This window comes from Podarcis cretensis, assembly GCF_951804945.1.
Source record: "Podarcis cretensis genome assembly, chromosome: 2".
Lineage (NCBI taxonomy): Eukaryota > Metazoa > Chordata > Lepidosauria > Squamata > Lacertidae > Podarcis > Podarcis cretensis.
The window spans coordinates 33578687-33594981 of record NC_137171.1 but is presented as its reverse complement, the minus strand read 5'-3'; the positions used below and the strand labels follow the sequence as shown (position 1 = coordinate 33594981).

The window sequence follows — 16295 nt, the reverse complement described above, 5'->3', positions numbered from 1 at the left end:
CTTCTCTCTCTCTCTGTTTACAGTCCTTCTTCCACACTGTCCTGGAGAACAGCCACGCCTGTGAGACCCTTGTAGACAACAACCTCCGGGTGACAAACTGGAACCGCAAGCTGGGCTGCAAATGCCAGTATAAACACATAGTGGACTGGTGCGGCTGCTCCCCGAATGACTTCAAGCCACAGGACTTCCTGCGGCTACAGGTGCCCCAAGCGTTCCCCCTTTTCTCCCTCCCTCCCTCCCTCTCTTTCTCCTGCAATTAGGTTTCACTCCTGCTCTCAAGAGTTGATTTGTCTCCCCTATTCCTCTTCTGGGATGCGGGTGGTGCTGTGGGTTAAACCACAGAGCCTAGGACTTGCTGATCAAGAAGGTTGGCGGTTTGAATCCCCGCGACAGGGTGAGCGCCCGTTGCTTGGTCCCTGCTCCTGCCAACCTAGCAGTTCGAAAGCATATCAAAAGTGCAAGTAGATAAATAGGTACTGCTCTGGCGGGAAGGTAAACTGCGTTTCCGTGCGCTGCTCTGGTTCGCCAGAAGCAGCTTAGTCATGCTGGCCACATGACCTGGAAGCTGTACGCCGGCTCCCTTGGCCAATAAAGCGAGATGAGCGCCGCAACCCCAGAGTCGGCCACGACTGGACCTAATGGTCAGGGATCCCTTTACCTTTACCTTTTATTCCTCTTCAGTAGTAATCAAAGTAACTCAGCTTCTCTCCCATCCATGGGCTTCATTGTACTGGTTGCTCTGAATTAGTACTTCTAAAGTGGTGCTGCTTACTGCCACTGTTGTATCGGGTGCTGTAGAGAGGACACAGCTCTCATCTAGAGTGCTTGTAGCAGCACTGCGGTCCTAACTTGGCCGACCACACCCCTCCAGTTGGCCTGCGAACGGTGTTAGAAACGCAGATATATAAGCTAGGTGCCAAATGGCTCCTTTAACCAAGGTTACAGTCACCAAAACAGAGTGCAGAGTTGCCATTTGGGGGGCCCAGGCGGCTGGAAAGTCATATTTTTCAATATGACTTTTTGGTTCCTAAAATTCGTTCTGACTGTGCAGATAAAATATAATGGACAAAATTCTGCAGGATCTGTTGCTAGTGTGTGAAAACAATCCAAGATCCAAGGAACCTAAGATATTCACCTCCAGATGATGGAGACCTCGGGCATTATCCTGGCACCTGGGCATCTTCACTTGGTCAGAAGTGACCAATAATTTCGAATGCTGCATGCGAGCCCCTTTCTAGCACCCCTTTTTGCCTCTGGCCCTGCCTACCATTGGAATGCAATCTCTGGAGCCAAGACTGACAGTGCATGGTGAAGAGAGCATCTAATTGAGATGGGAAGGTGAAACTTTGGGTGGTTTGGTTTTTTAAAAGCGAAAAAGGAGAGGGGCTAAATTGTGGAGGGTTGCTGCAAGCACAGGGAGCGGCATGGTAGATGGTTATTTAAAGAGAGGTGGGGGTGGGGAAGGAAACATTGAGAGTGACAGAAAGTGAGCTTGAGGGGAATGAAGGGCATGTGCGGGCAGGTGGAGAGCTTTCATGCTGAGGACTTGAACCTTGTAATTGGCATGAAGTATGAGAGGAAGCTAGTGCAGGGGCACAAGGAGAAGGGGGTGGCACAGAATTTAAATGTGAGAGTGGATTACACAAGTTCAGAGGCCTTGACCAGCATCCAACATCAGAGGCAGAATTAATCTCTGGTGACCTTACCGTAACACGATGCTCCTGTTGAGTGTCTCAAAAACTGACCCTGCAAGTTTGGCTCCCTTCTGATGGGCCTGTTCAGAGCCTACGAGCCGAACTGGTGCAGCAGCGACCTGAATAAGCAAAGTGAAAGGTGAGGTCGTGGGGTTAACAATGACTTCGGGGTTGTGCCTCCTGGCTGAAAATGTTAATTGAAGTCAGTTTCTATAGCTGTTTTACAAAGACTGCTTCCTGGTAGGACCCTGGAACTTGCGGTCTTTGCGGTTAACAGGTTCAAGCAGGAGTTAGGACCTCGTGGGTGTACCTACTGACCTAAATCTCTGAAGGCTCAGATCCAGATGCAGTCTTGGGTTATGCAGCAACAGCAGCACATTGAAGACTGACTCCCCACCACCTCTTTAAAAGGGCTTCTTAAACATTTTGCCCAATCACCCACTCTTCAAAAAAAAAGAAGACAGAATTCTGCAACCTGGCAGGGTTCCTAGAAACCCAAATTGTATCAGCGATAGGGTACAGGGGTATGGATTTTGTATTCACCGCCACCTTTCACATGGAATCTTTGTGTGAGGGTCAAGTAAAGGAGATTTATTTGGTTAGATTTCCTCCGCTTCTCCCCCCCCCCATTGTCCTCTCCTCGTAGTCTTATTTCTAGCATCTGCACATTGCAGATTTGAGCCTGAATCATGTTGTAAAACACACACCCTCCTCCTCACAATGTCTGTGTGTCTTTTCAGCAAATCTCCAGACCCACCTTCTTTGCCAGGAAGTTCGAATCCACGATCAACCAGGAGGTGCTGGAGATCTTGGACTCGCATCTCTACGGTAACTACCCACCTAACACACCAGCCCTCAAGGCCTATTGGGAGAGTGTCTATGACCGTGTGGATGGGCTGAGTGGGCTCAGCGACGTCACCCTGACTGTGTACACATCCTTCTCCAGGCTGGGGCTGCGGAAAGTGACATCTGCGCAGGCACAGAAAGAGGAGAAGCTTTGCAGGTAATTTGGGTCAATTGACTGAGGATAATAATAATAATAGTAGGGACTTACATTCTGTGGCCAGTTAGGAGAGCTTTTGTCTGCAGATTCCTGGGCCACCTTCTTCTTGGCTTGACTCTCTGCTCCCACAGCAGCATGTGGCACTCTGCGCCTTTGGAGGTGGGCCAAACATCAACGGCAGTATGTCTCTGAAGGCCAGTTGTTGGGAATTGCAAGTGGTGAGCGTGCCTACAGTGGCTAGAGCCACTGTAAGAACAGGTTGCTGGACTAGATAGCAGGAGCAAGCAGGAAACCCGAAGGTTCAAGCCCTGGTATCTCCTTTCAAAAGGTCCTCAGGGTAGTATTGTCAGTTTGCATTTACAGAAAGTATTGATCTGATGTGCAGAGATATTTCCTATTCTTAATTCAGGAGGGTTCTGGAAGCTTCTCTGTGTGAAAGAAGCAAGCAGAAGGTTCCTGGAGTTTGGGTTATACCTTCAGAGAAGCTGAGTGCAGCTGGCTTAAACTGGTTCTGTTATCTCTTCTGCCAAGGTCATGCTGACTATAAAAAGAGGCCAGAAGGAGCCTGAGTTCCACCCTTCTCTTTCTATCTCTTTCCCTTCTGGTGTGGTGTTGTGTATGCTTAGTGTTAAGGTTTAGACTTATTATAAGTTTCTGTAAGTTTGCAGCAACTGAATTTCTTATGGACAGTGCCAATCCTGAATGTATTGGATTTATGACTATTATGCTCATTTGCCTTCAGAAGCAGTAAAGCTCTGCTGGATGAAATATAATTGCCTCTGGTCTACTTTTTTGGGAATCCTGCAACGTGTTTTAAGTTTTACTCTGCTAACTATACATTGGAATCTACTCTGGATCAGTATTGAGTAGAATTCCATGACAAGTATGACTGGAGAAGGGCAATGAAAATAGACAGTACTGAGTTAGACAGATCATATGTTTATGAGTTAGACAGATCATCAATACAGTGGGTGTCCAGGGAAGTGAGAGGCACAAGGGGACAGGTAAGGTCTCATCAGCTGATGGCCTGCAGGAAAACAGGATCAGTCTGATAGTTCTCCTGGATTAAAAGGTGTAGGACTAGTGTCTGTGTCTTCTGACTCTGAGTAGTTACTATGGCTGTTTTGAGAGCCAGGGGAGCAGACGGGTTAAGAAACAGAACTACAAATCAGGAAGTGTGTACCAAATGGGGAAGCAGTGTTGTCCAAATTAGGCCTGCAGACTTGGAGGTTTGCCACTTTACCTCGAAATGCAAATGTTAGCTTGCTCTTCTTTGCTTCCTCTCTCTAGGTTTGAGCCACAGGGCTTCCCGTCCAGTGTGCACCTGTACTTCTACGATGACCATTTCCAGGGCTACTTGGTGACTCAGGAAGTACAAAACCCTGTGTCGCAGCAGGTGGAGTCTCTGGAAATGTGGGTGATGCCCCGAGGGACTCTCAAGCTAGCAGGCCGCAGCAGGCAGGCCAACCGTCTGCAGAACCTTGAGGTAGGCTTCCTGCTTCCTGTTGGTGGTCCTTCCTGGCTCAAAACTGTCAACTTGAAGATGGGGAGATACAAAAAAGAAGTTAGTTTCTGTCTCGGGAACATTCCAGTCTTAAAAAAGAAGGGTAGGCCGAGACCATGGGTGGGTTGATTCTGCTGAGTAAGCGCCAGAGTGCACTGTAGCCTCAGGGTTTGCAGCAGCTTCAGGTCGTTCATTATAGGGGAAGTCCTTTCTTCAAAAGGTTGCAGCCTCGTCCAGTAATTTACCAACAGTCAACTTCCATTGGATGCCCTTGAGTTCTAGTATTATAAGAGAGAAAGGAAAAACTTTACTCTGTCTGCTTTCTCTATACCCTGTATAATTTTATACACCTTTAATATATACAGAGGTTCAACTGCAACAGTCAGACTTCTAAAAAGTCATAGATAGGAAAGGCAGCTTAATCAAATCAGCACAAGAGGTGATAATAAGATGGGCTGCCCCTCTCGTCCTCTGGGTCCCTCCCTCATCTTCCTTCCTCACAGGAAGCAACAGTCAGTCACACTAATTTCTTCTGTGAGTGTCTTTCTGCTGCAGTTGTGCAGATGGATAAAAGCGGCACACAGAAAATGCTTTGAAAAAATTAATGTTACACACACACACACACACACACACACACACACACACCCTCTTCTCAGAACAACAGCAACAACAAAAGATACAAATATTGTAAGCTTTCCTCATAGGGAAGTTCTTGCACCCCTTTGATTGTTTTGGTTGCCCATTTCTGGAAAATATTCCAGTGTCTTTTGGTCTGTTGTAAACTTCTTAGTACAGTCATACCTTGGGTTACAAGGTGCTTCAGGTTGCGTTTTTTCAGGTTACGGACCCTCCGAAACCCAGAAGTACTGGAATGGGTTACTTCCGGGTTTCGGCGGACACGCATGTGCAGAGGCGCTAAATCACACTTTGTGCATGCACAGAAGCACCGAATCGCAACCCGTGCGTGTGCAGTTGCGCCGCTGCGGGTTGTGAATGCTGCGGGTTGCAAAAGTGCATCCTGCATGGATCACGTTCACAACCTGAACGTCTACTGTACAACCATTGTTGGCCCAAGCCCTCGCTTTTGGGCAGGTTCTAAGTGTTATATCTGGCTGTTGTAGAGTCTACCATAGCATGATGAAAAACGAGTTTATTAATTATCCCATAGTGTGTATGTGGTGTTTCCCATTCTGAGTGTTCCTCTCCTTCCCTCCCGCAGGTAGGTACCGAGTGGGACCCAAAAGAGAGGATCTTCCGCAATTTTGGTGGCTTGATTGGACCTTTTGATGAGCCGGTGGCCATGCAGAAATGGGCCCGGGGCCCCAACCTCACAGCCACCGTCGTTTGGATTGACCCCACCTATGTCATTGCCACCTCCTACGACATTGCAGTGGATGCAGAGGCAGAATTCACGCAGTACAAGCCTCCCCTCAACCGGCCTCTTCGCCCAGGTGTGTGGACCATCCGACTCCTCCAGTTCTGGGAGCCCCTGGGTGAGAGCCAGTTCCTGGTTGTCCCACAGACCTTCAACCGCAAGCAGCCTCTCAGGAAAGGTGAGGGGGGGAGCTAAGGGGGGGGGAGGGAACTGTTGCTTTGCAGTTCCCAAACAAAAGCATACACTCCAGCCCATGCTAGCTTTGTGCTGAGTGTCCCTGTGTGATACTCCTGTTTCTAAATCCACACTTGTCTCATTCAAGCATTGCATTTGTGGCAGTGCACAAAAAACATAATATTCGTGTAGGCCGTCAGAAGACGGTTTTGACTTCACGGTTCTTTTCTTTGGGCCAGTCTGCAGTTGCGCTCTCCGTGTCCTCTTGAGGTGGTTCTCAATCAGCCTTCTCACATTTATACTTGTGATTTTAAATCTCTGCAGCACGGGGTAATATGCACTGCACAAACCTGAACCTGGTCAAAGGGTTCTGCAGTGCAGTCCTAAAGCACATTTATTTGAAAGTCTTTTGAGGAAACTTACTCCCAAGTAAGCATTAATAGGATTGCAGCCCTAGAATTTCAGTGAAGGGGTGACACGTGACAGTGGCAAGAACAGCCAGGGGTACCTCCCACCACCCAAAAGTCATTGTGCATGGTACCTCTGAACATGCACAGTTTGGTTTTAGGGGAATGTTAGTAGAGCCTGTGATGGCTGCCTCCATTTCCTGTAGGATGGACAGCTTGGCCCCCTAAAAGCCAATGAACTGAGGTGGTGGTCCAGACATGAGGTATACAGCATATCTTAACAGCTTATGCACACTCTGGCACCTCTCTCATCCCTTTATTTTTGCTGCATGTGCCTCTGTGGAATTACTTGCACAGCCTGAGCCTACCCATGCTGCATGCTGCTTTTTGAGTGAGCTTGCACAGGGTTTTATTGAAAAGTATGTATATGGAACAAAGGGAGAAGGAAGTCAGGGCCTTCTTTTGTATTTTAAGCAAGCAACTCGGCACCCCCGGGATTTCAGGAAATCAGCTCTCTGTTATCCACCACAATTGCTGGCTGGGGAGTCGGGGAGGGGGTAAACAATTTGGGGAAAAGGAAGAGGCTGCCAGGGAACGTTCTCTCTCAGCGCAACACGCTGAGGCGAGTAGCGAAAACGTGGGAGGCTGGTGGAAGGGTAGAGCAGCAGGCACTGGAGGAAGGGAATTGGTGAGGCAAAAGGAGGGGGGAGAACCCATGGATCCCATTGTGCTCCTTGTCAAGAGGGGGGAAAGGAAGCCACTTGAGTCGGGAGAGTGAGCAGTTAGACTGTGTGCAAGTGGCAGTGGCTCTAGCAACACAGGAGCTTTCTTAAGCAAGGAAACATGCACACAAAACGTGGCTCAGCTGGAGGTGAGCTGAGCCCTTCCTTCCCTCTCCACCAGCAGAGGGGGACAAGGCAGGCAAGCCGGTTCGCCCACCACCACCTGACTGCTGGTCTGAGAGACCAGGCAAAGTGTAGGGCAGCTGCCACTGCTACTGTCCCACCCAAGATACAGTGCACCCCCTGCCCACGGCGGTAGGCAGACCAACCTTCTGTTTGTTGCAACTGCAACAAGTAAGGCAGGCCAGCTTCCTGTAAGAAGTGATGGCGTTGCACTGCTTCTGTGCTCAGCTTCAAGGCAGCTTTGGTTGCTTCTGCCTTGCCATCGGCTTTGCTGCTTCACCGTTCTTCCTGACTCCTTCCTGTCCAATTAGAAGACAGACAGAAAGTGAAGCAGTTCAGTGGAGGCAAATGAGGGAAGAAGAAGAGTTTGGATTTGATATCCCGCCTTTCACTCCCTTTAAGGAGTCTCAAAGCGGCTAACAATCTCCTTTCCCTTCCTCCCCCACAACAAACACTCTGTGAGGTGAGTGGGGCTGAGAGACTTCAGAGAAGTGTGACTGGCCCAAGGTCACCCAGCAGCTGCATGTGGAGGAGCGGAGACGCGAACCCGGTTCCCCAGATTACGAGACTACCGCTCTTAACCACTACACCACACTGGAGGGAGGGGCAATGCAACTTAATGCTGATTTTCTTTCCTTGCTTTTTCTGGCCTTGGTGGCCTGTCCCACCTAGAGACAGGCTATACAGTGGTACCTCGGGTTAAGTACTTAATTCGTTCCAGGGGTCCATTCTTAACCTGAAACTGTTCTTAAACTGAAGCACCACTTTAGCTAATGGGGCGTCCTGCTGCACCGCGCCGCCGGAGCATGATTTCTGTTCTCAACCTGAAGCAAAGTTCTTAACCCGAGGTACTATCTCTGGGTTAGCAGAGTCTGTAACCTGAAGCGTATGTAACCTGAAGCATATGTAACCCAAGGTACCACTGGATCTTGCCCAGGGGTCAGAAGGCTAGCCCCTCAGTGCCATAATCCAGTTCGGTTAGGGAGAAAGCGGTCAGCAGTCTGCCAGCTAAGGCAAGCAGCACTGTTTGCTTTTCCTCAATAAGGAGCCGGCAAGAGCAGGAACCGAACATCAGTGGTGGCCGGTGCTGTGGTTCACTGGGTGGCTGCCAAGTTGTGGCGAAAGGCGTCCCCGACTTTACCTTTCTTTTCCAGGAGGTAGCCGGGGGCCGCAGGCTCCCCACAGAGAGCACCATGCAGGTAAAAGGTAAAGGTACCCCTGCCCATACGGGCTAGTCTTGACAGACTCTGGGGTTGTGCGCCCATCTCACTTAAGAGGCCGGGGGCCAGCGCTGTCCGGAGACACTTCCGGGTCACGTGGCCAGCGTGACATCGCTGCTCTGGCGAGGCAGAGCCGCACACGGAAACGCCGTTTACCTTCCCGCTGGTAAGCGGTCCCTATTTATCTACTTGCACCCGGAGGTGCTTTCGAACTGCTAGGTTGGCAGGCGCTGGGACCGAGCAGCGGGAGCGCACCCCGCCGCAGGGATTCGAACCGCTGACCTTTCGATCGGCAAGCCCTAGGCGCTGAGGCTTTAACCCACAGCGCCAGGTACCTAGCTGCTAAATGGGTGGCCCTCCTAGTTGCCAATGGCATGAGGGACAAGCATCCGTTCTGCACCTGTGAGCAGTGACCACCTCTCTCTGGCTGCTCCCACCTGAAGTCATGCTGTGAGCACCTGCAGCACTGCCTAGCTCAGGCATAGGCAGACTTGGCCCTCCAGATGTTTTGGGACTACAAATCCCATCATTCCTAGCTAACAGGACCAGTGGTCAGGGATGATGGGAGTTGTAGCCCCAAGACATCTGGAGGGACAAGTTTGCCTGTGCCTGGCCTAGCTACCTGCCTCACTGCCCACCAGTGTTGAGGATGCGGAATGGATCAGAAATATGGCAGGCCCCCTTTTTTATTGACTTGCTCCTGAAGAGGCTCCAGTTTAGCATTCCCTTGATCTCTTGAGCCAGGACTCCCGTTTTTAAGCACTGTGCTGTTTCAATGGGATCGTTTAATTTTGGGTGTTTGTACTTTAATAACCGTGCAATTGTTTTTAAACTAGGAAACTGCTCAGAAACATGTTTTGGCGTTAACGCTGTATGTAAACCAATGCAGTAATAGTAATTAATCAGGCCAGGTGGTATCCAGGGCTAGTCCTAGTTGGTGGTGGAGGTGGGGAAATCCACTGAAGTTAATGGATGTGACTAACTTGGTTCATTATTTTCAGTGTGCATCTGCTCCTGAGTAGGACCAGCACTGGATTCCCTAAAATAAAAAACCAATGATAATAAATTACAGTGGTACCTCTGGTTACGTACTTAATTCGTTCTGGAGGTCCGTTCTTAACCTGAAACTGTTCTTAACTTGAAGCACCACTGTAGCTAATGGGGCTTCCCGCTGCTGCTGCGCCGCTGGAGCACAATCTCTGTTCTCATCCTGAAGCAAAGTTCTTAACCCAAGGTACTATTTCTGGGTTAGCAGAGTCTGTAACCTGAAGTGTATGTAACCCGAGGTACCACTGTAATGTATTATTATGAGCCTAGAGCAGGTATGGGGAACCTTTTGCCCTCCAGATGTTGCTTGACCAAAAGTCCCATCATCGTTGGCCGTTGGTCATGCTGGAGCAACACCTGGTTCCCCACACCTGACCTAGAGAAAAGGTTAGCCCAAAGCCTGCTTCGTTGGAGGGATTTGCGGTGCACTTGGGCCTGTGTGTGCCCCCAGCTAACTGCCTTTCCCTGTTGTGTTCCGTCCCAGATGATGGCAAGTGGCTTCACGCTGGACCTCCTCGAAATGAGTACATGGAGCAGAACTTCCAGGGCCTGGCTGGGATCTTGAGCCTCCCCCGCTTGGACGAAACAGGACGAGCCTCCCACCGGCACACGCAGCTCATTGGCAAGGCTCTTGAGAACTGGACAGACAGCAGCATCGGCAGCTTCTGGTCGGTGGCTGCCCTCTGCGTGGCAAGCCCCTCCAGCTGCTCCACCCTGGAGCTCTGTAGCAAAACCTCCTGGAGCTCGCTTTCCCCAGACCCCAAGTCAGAACTGGGGGCCATCAAGCCCAACGGGCGGCTGAGGTAGCAGGGGCCGCCGGCAGCACATTGTTGGGATCAAGGAAGCATCCCCTCGTGGCAGGGTGTGGGGTTGGGCGCACAGGCCCCCTCCTCTCCGCAGGGCAAATGCTCGAGACTTCGTCATCCTTTGAAAATGTACCATCCTCACGTGAACGGGATCTTCTCCAGCAGAGCAGGAAACTCTTATTGGCTGTCGGCAGCGCAAAGGTGGTGTGGAGGCATAGGCCCCGCCCACCCGTTCTCAGGATTGGCTGGAGAGACGGTGAAGCGGATAGGGGAGGGGCTACCTGTATTTACACGAGTCCCGAGCATTGGAAGCTCTCTTTCTAGTCTGGCAGGTGAGCTCTCAGCTTCCTGGCTGCAGCGCACCTGAGCCGGCGTGCCCTCCTCACCTCTGGGTGATGCTCTGCAAGATCCAGGACTCTTTGTTCCCAAATGGTTGCTGGCAGAGGATTCTGGGAAATGGCCAGATGGGGGTAGATGGGGGAATGCAGGCAACCAGGCCGTCACTTTAACCGGGTCTGTGTCTTCTGAGCAGCTGTGCCTGGCTTGGCAGACCTGTTTCTCATCTCCCAAACCCATCCTTTTAGTTCTTATTTTTTTACAAATGTGTTATGTATATATGAGACGAAAGTGCAATAGCGACGGCGGTCATCCTGCCCCTCTGCCTCTAGAGGTGGGGTGGGGAGCATTTCAGTGTTCCCATTGTCTTCTTCTTACACTGTAACATGATTTTTGTCCTCCTTGCTGATTCCGGTAGGGGTGAGGAGAGGGTGGAACATTTGTGTTTCCCTCCTAGCAGTGCTAGGAGCTTAGATCTTGCTGCTGACGTTGGAGAGAGCTTCTCTCTTTTTATTTTTTCATTTTCATTTTTATTTTTTGCAGCTCAGAGCTGCCTACCCTCCTGGTTGGAAGCAAGGAAGGGATTTGTCCCCTCTGGCAGCCGTGCCAAGGCTCCCCCTGAATGGAGCTGCCCACTGTGCCAAACCACCACCTGCCAGTACCCCATTGTACATTGCCTCATTCTCAAGCCTTGCCATCTACCTTCCCTATTCCCCTTCTCCCTTTGGCTTGAAATCTGGCTGTGTTTTGCGTCTTGGTGGCACATTGCAGAGCTAGCTAAATGGCCCAGCCTGTCCCATCCAAAGGGCCTTATTAAGCCAGGTTTATTAAGGTTTATTATAAAGTCAAGGTTGTCTTGACATCTGATGCAAGGCAGGAAATCCCTTCATTTGTTTTCTGAATGAATTTTCTTGTCTCTGGATATTTGTTACCCCTGGTACCACTGCCAGAATGGATAGTCAACTCTGACCTACATCCTCTCCCTCCCCCAGTGTGTCAACTGTTTAATGTGGATTTTCCCCCCTTTCCTTTTTTTTTAACATTGTCAAATCAGGCAGCATCGTTTGTGACCACACACACACACACACACACACACACACACACACACACAACCTACACCTACTTTGAATGGCTAATTTAGCCCTCTGAAGCTGTATACTTCCCAGCCAAAAACAGTGTTCCCATGCACAGGGAGTGACCTTAATTCTGTACTGAATGTTGTCTGATGTCCAGTCTTATTTCTTATCCTGATCTGATCTTTCAACCATATCCCAGTTCCTGAGTAAACCACCCCCAGTTGAACTGGGGACACCAATGTCTGGGACCCCTTAATGGTTGCTGTTGAAATAGAAGTGTTAAGACAAAATAGTCTGCTTTGGAGAGTCTCTCTCTCTCTCTCTCTCTCTCTCTCTCTCTCTCTCTCTCTCACACACACACACACACACACACACACACACACACCATCTCTCTCTCTTTTGTTTTGTTTTAAGTGTGCCATATCAGAAAGAACACACAGACGACTTGACATGATGAGGAGCTGTTGATGCTGCCTCTGGAAAACCTCTTTAGGAGGTGGCCGAAACGGACTTGAGGTGCAGAGTTTTGATATAGTCTCAGTAAGATGTTTGGAAAGTTCTGATCTCAGGGGTTATTTGGTCTGAGCCTTTCAAGGCAGTTAACTTCCCTGCATTTCTTCAAAACGTTCTGCTTCTTTTCTTTATTTTGTTCTTGGATTGGAAGTGCAGATCACAAATGACCTCTGTTTGTTCGTTTGTTTGTTTGTTTTTTAAAAAAAGTTCTTTGATTTCAAGAGCTGTGCTGGTGCTAAAAAGAATCTTTGAAAATGGAAGATTTTTTTGTGAGTGGGGTTTGCCAGACCCATAGCACACAGATTCTTCTTTGGCCTGAGCTCCTAGCAGGGCTCATTGCCCACCCCTACACCCAGGGCACAACCTTCTCCGTTTCCAGCGATACAGTGTGATGTTGGGGTACCTTTGTCTGGAAAAGGGACTCATAAAGCGTGTTGTGCGTTCTGAGCCAAGGGGGTGAACTAGGCAGGGCTTGAATTGAAACCTGTTCCAAAGAATGAGTGCTGAAAGCTTTGTGTTGGAAGCATTATGTTAAAAGTTGTCTTAAATATGCAACACAAATATATCTATATCTCTACGGTGTGAAGAGTGAATTCTTGCAGCTGGCTGCCTTTCGTTTCGTTTCAGATTGGACAGATATGATTAATAGAATTTACACCCCATCACTCATCACAATTGATCTTGGAGCCACTCACTTCTCCGGTGCATTCAAGAAACGTAACATTGGTTCCTTGGGTGGCCTGACCAAAAGAGTCTGCCAGCACCAGACTGAGATGTTTGGAGAAAAAAGGCCAGGGGCCAAAGTCAGCTGCCTTAGCGCTCCAGCATCTTGCATCAGCTGGTGGCGCAGGAAACCCAGTTGCTGCCTCCGACTTGATCCCTTTGAACTCCAGGCAAACACTGTGGCTGAGAATTGAGTTGGGGGGATGCAGTCTGTGCAAGATTTCCTCCCCTTTCTCCTACTGCCTATGACCTCTCCCTAGCTGGAGTATTTGACTGTTCTTGTTGCCAATTCTTCACGTACACCATTTACTCACGTTCCACACCTGGGAGCGTGTAACTCCTTTAGCAAATACCATGCCAACCAAGATGATTCAAGTCCAATTTGCATTCTATATTCTGCATGCACAAATTGGATTCCTGAGCATTTGCAATTTTGAAAGGTGTGTGTGTGTGTGTGTGTGTGTGTATGTGTGTGTAGAATCCCCTAGACCAGGGTTTCCCAGCTGTTTTTTTTTTTTTTTGGACTACAACTCCCATCATCCCTAGCTAGCAGAACCAGTGGTTGGGCATGATGGGAATTGTAGTCCAAAAACAGCTGGAGACCCAAGTTTGGGAAACAGCCATAAGTTTTAAGCCTTGTAGTGAAACTTGCTAGCTCAGAGCACAGCCTTATAAGATGGGAGTGTTAACAGCATAGAATCAACAAAATTATAGTAATGAAACAAGTATAGAATAATACATCATATTCAGATGATCAGCTTTAAAACCTTGGGAGCATGCAGCACTACTAAGAAGGTCTTCAAGGATCTAGGTGTCCAGGCAGGGATTTATGAGGCAAGGGGTAACCTGATCTGGAGTTCTTCAGGGCTTTATATGTCAATAACAAGATGATAAACTTGGCCCGATATCATATTGACAACCATAAATAAACAAATTCTAGCCCTAACATACATATGAGGGGAGAAAGTGCATGCAAGATATTTGCAAATTTTATTCATACCCACATCACTAATTCTGTGGGGTCTCTGGTGTGCTACATCATCACGGCGTTGCCAGGTACTGTATGAAGTCCTTATCCCTGCCTTGCAAAAGAACTGAATGAATTAATCTTTGCAAAGCGTTCAGAGGCCCCTTTGCACAAAAATTGGTATAGCACTGTCAGGCGTGATTAACCTTGCCATATTTCCCTTTATTACCAACCTGTGCACTGCTGCACTCCGGGGTGCGAAGTGAGGCTGCCCACGCTCTGATATTATAATCATCTTTTAATGAGTCTAATGAGAGCTGATCGAGTAAATGTGGCACTTTTCCAAGCCATTCAGCAAAGAGATTTTTATAACGGCACCAAGGAGACTACTTCCATTTATTGGTAAATGGGGGGGGGGCGGGCGGGGAGTGTTAAACAAAACCAGCTTATGCTTTGGGGCCATATTTTTCTAGCTGCTGTGTATGCAAAAGTACACAGCTGTTGGGTTCTTTAACGCTGTAGCTGCTGCACAAGGTCTGCCTATATAACCACATTGGTTTCATTCTTTGGGGCTAATGTAGTAAAAAATCCTCTCAATCAAGGTTGGTCAGCTGGTGTTGGTGGTGAGCAAAAGACCCAAAGCTTGGTTTTTGGTGGGCTATCACCACCTGATGCCATTTTGGTCCTTCACGTGCTCTGCAAGGCTCTCACTGCAAGGAAAGACAATGCCTTGTCATTCAAATGGAAGCTGGTGAGATTGGCATCTGAATCTTAGTTCAACATGAGTGAGGGGACAGGATCCTCCACTCACTGAAGGCAGCGGGCTAAATTAAGTGGCACAGGGTAGTTCTGTCATCCAGCATCTGCTGCCTGAGATAACTCCCTTACCCTGCCTAATAGTAGAGCCGGCTCTGAACCTCTTACACACACACACACACACACACACACACACACAAAAGCTGTGACCTCTGATACCTGCCAAGTGCCAAGAAGTAAGAATCTTAAGATTTCTTCTTTGCAAATGCGAGCATCCTTCACAGTTTGAGGATGAGCACTCTAAAATCTGTAGAAGACAATGGCCCCTGCTTTGTATCACAGGAGAGTTGATGGTATCGTGGATGATATGGTTATCAGCAATAGGATTCACTGAACTTCATAAAAGGTGTAGTCTGCTTCTGATTCAAGTAACGTATGCTGTTGGTCTTTATTTCAGTTTTGGGAGGGGCACAAATACAGTGGTACCTCGGGTTAAGTACTTAATTCGTTCCGGAGGTTCGTTCATAAGCTGAAACTGTTCTTAACCTGAAGCACCACTTTAGCTAATGGGGACTCCTGCTGCCGCTGTGCCGCCGTAGCACAGTTTCTGTTCTCATCCTGAAGCAAAGTTCTTAACCCAAGGTACTATTTCTGGGTTAGTGGAGTCTGTAACCTGAAGTGTATGTGACCCGAGGTACCACTGTAGAACAATTACAAATGATTGCCGTAGCTGAAAAGTGTGTACTGGCTGTGTTGCAATCTCTTCACCATGCCTTCAGTGTGCAAGCAAGAGTTGCTTTCTAAAGGCCTGGTTCTAGAAAAATGGTCATTCTACCTTGTCCAATAATGGTGAGGTCTAAAGAATTTCCCAGTTGTGCTTTGCTGGACTGCCCTTTTCTTATCTGCACAAGCAAGTTGAAGTTTCTTGCACTGTAGAACAGTGTTTCTGAAATTTGGGTCTCTAGCTCGTTTTTTTGGACTAGAATTCCCATCATCCCTAGCTAGCAGGGCCAGTGGTCAGGGATGATGGGAATTGTAGTCCAAAAGCAGCTGGAGACCCAAGTTGGGGAAACACTGCTATAGAAGGTCCTTTGAAGGAATCTTCTTCTGTAAAGCAAACAAACATCTGGAGGGGGAAGGGTCCTGTCCCTCGATAAACAGTTGAACCAGCAGAGGGAGCTTCATGTAGAGTCACTTTTGAGCAGCCTTTTTACATTCTGCAAAGCAGCATTGTGAGGGAGGTGTCAAGTGAAAGGTTATTATAGTGCGATACTTGAACACAAGGGTAGGCACTTAGCATGATGAATGAGCCTTCTGCATTTTCAGAACCTATGAGATGTTAAGGCCCAGCGCGTACTCACCTGCCAAACTCTCAGCTAGTGGGAGGTCTTCAGTTGTAACTCAGAGGAATTCGTCTGCCGCCAAAGCTGCAAATGACTTATTAACTAGAGTTAGTTAACTAGTACGGACTGTTTGTTCCTGCTGTCAATGCTGCTCCCTAACTTCAGACACTGAATGATACTAAGAATTAATATGCTATGGAGTGTTTTGAATTGATTCCTTTGTATCAACCCTGTAAAGAAGTTTATTAATACAAGCAATGTAAAGAGAGGAGGGATTTAACTAAAGTAGGGATTGGGAATTTAATTAAAATATATATTTATTAAATTTTCAATTTTTACAAATTCTTTTAAAATACAATTCTTTTAAAATGCAATCTGAACAACTCTCATATCTGTTGACTTCCCACCCACCTCTTTCACGGTGTTTTGGACATGTTAAAACGTTT

The 16295-nt window shown here is 48.3% G+C and overlaps 1 protein-coding gene across 3 annotated transcripts in view; it reads left to right on the top strand.

Moving 5' to 3' along the window:
• The window catches only part of XYLT2 (xylosyltransferase 2), a 36867-nt gene extending 24230 nt beyond the window's left edge, over window positions 1–12637 (top strand). For 2 of the 3 annotated variants that reach the window (XM_079967386.1, XM_079967387.1), the window contains exons 7-11: window positions 24–200; window positions 2435–2697; window positions 3988–4183; window positions 5421–5754; window positions 9814–12637. In XM_079967386.1, the coding sequence (XP_079823512.1) occupies window positions 24–200; window positions 2435–2697; window positions 3988–4183; window positions 5421–5754; window positions 9814–10136 (1293 nt within the window). In that variant the 3' untranslated portion in view covers window positions 10137–12637. The remainder of the gene's footprint in view (window positions 1–23; window positions 201–2434; window positions 2698–3987; window positions 4184–5420; window positions 5755–9813) is intronic. The other variant, XM_079967388.1, reaches the window with a different exon arrangement.
• Window positions 12638–16295: the final 3658 nt, after the last annotated feature.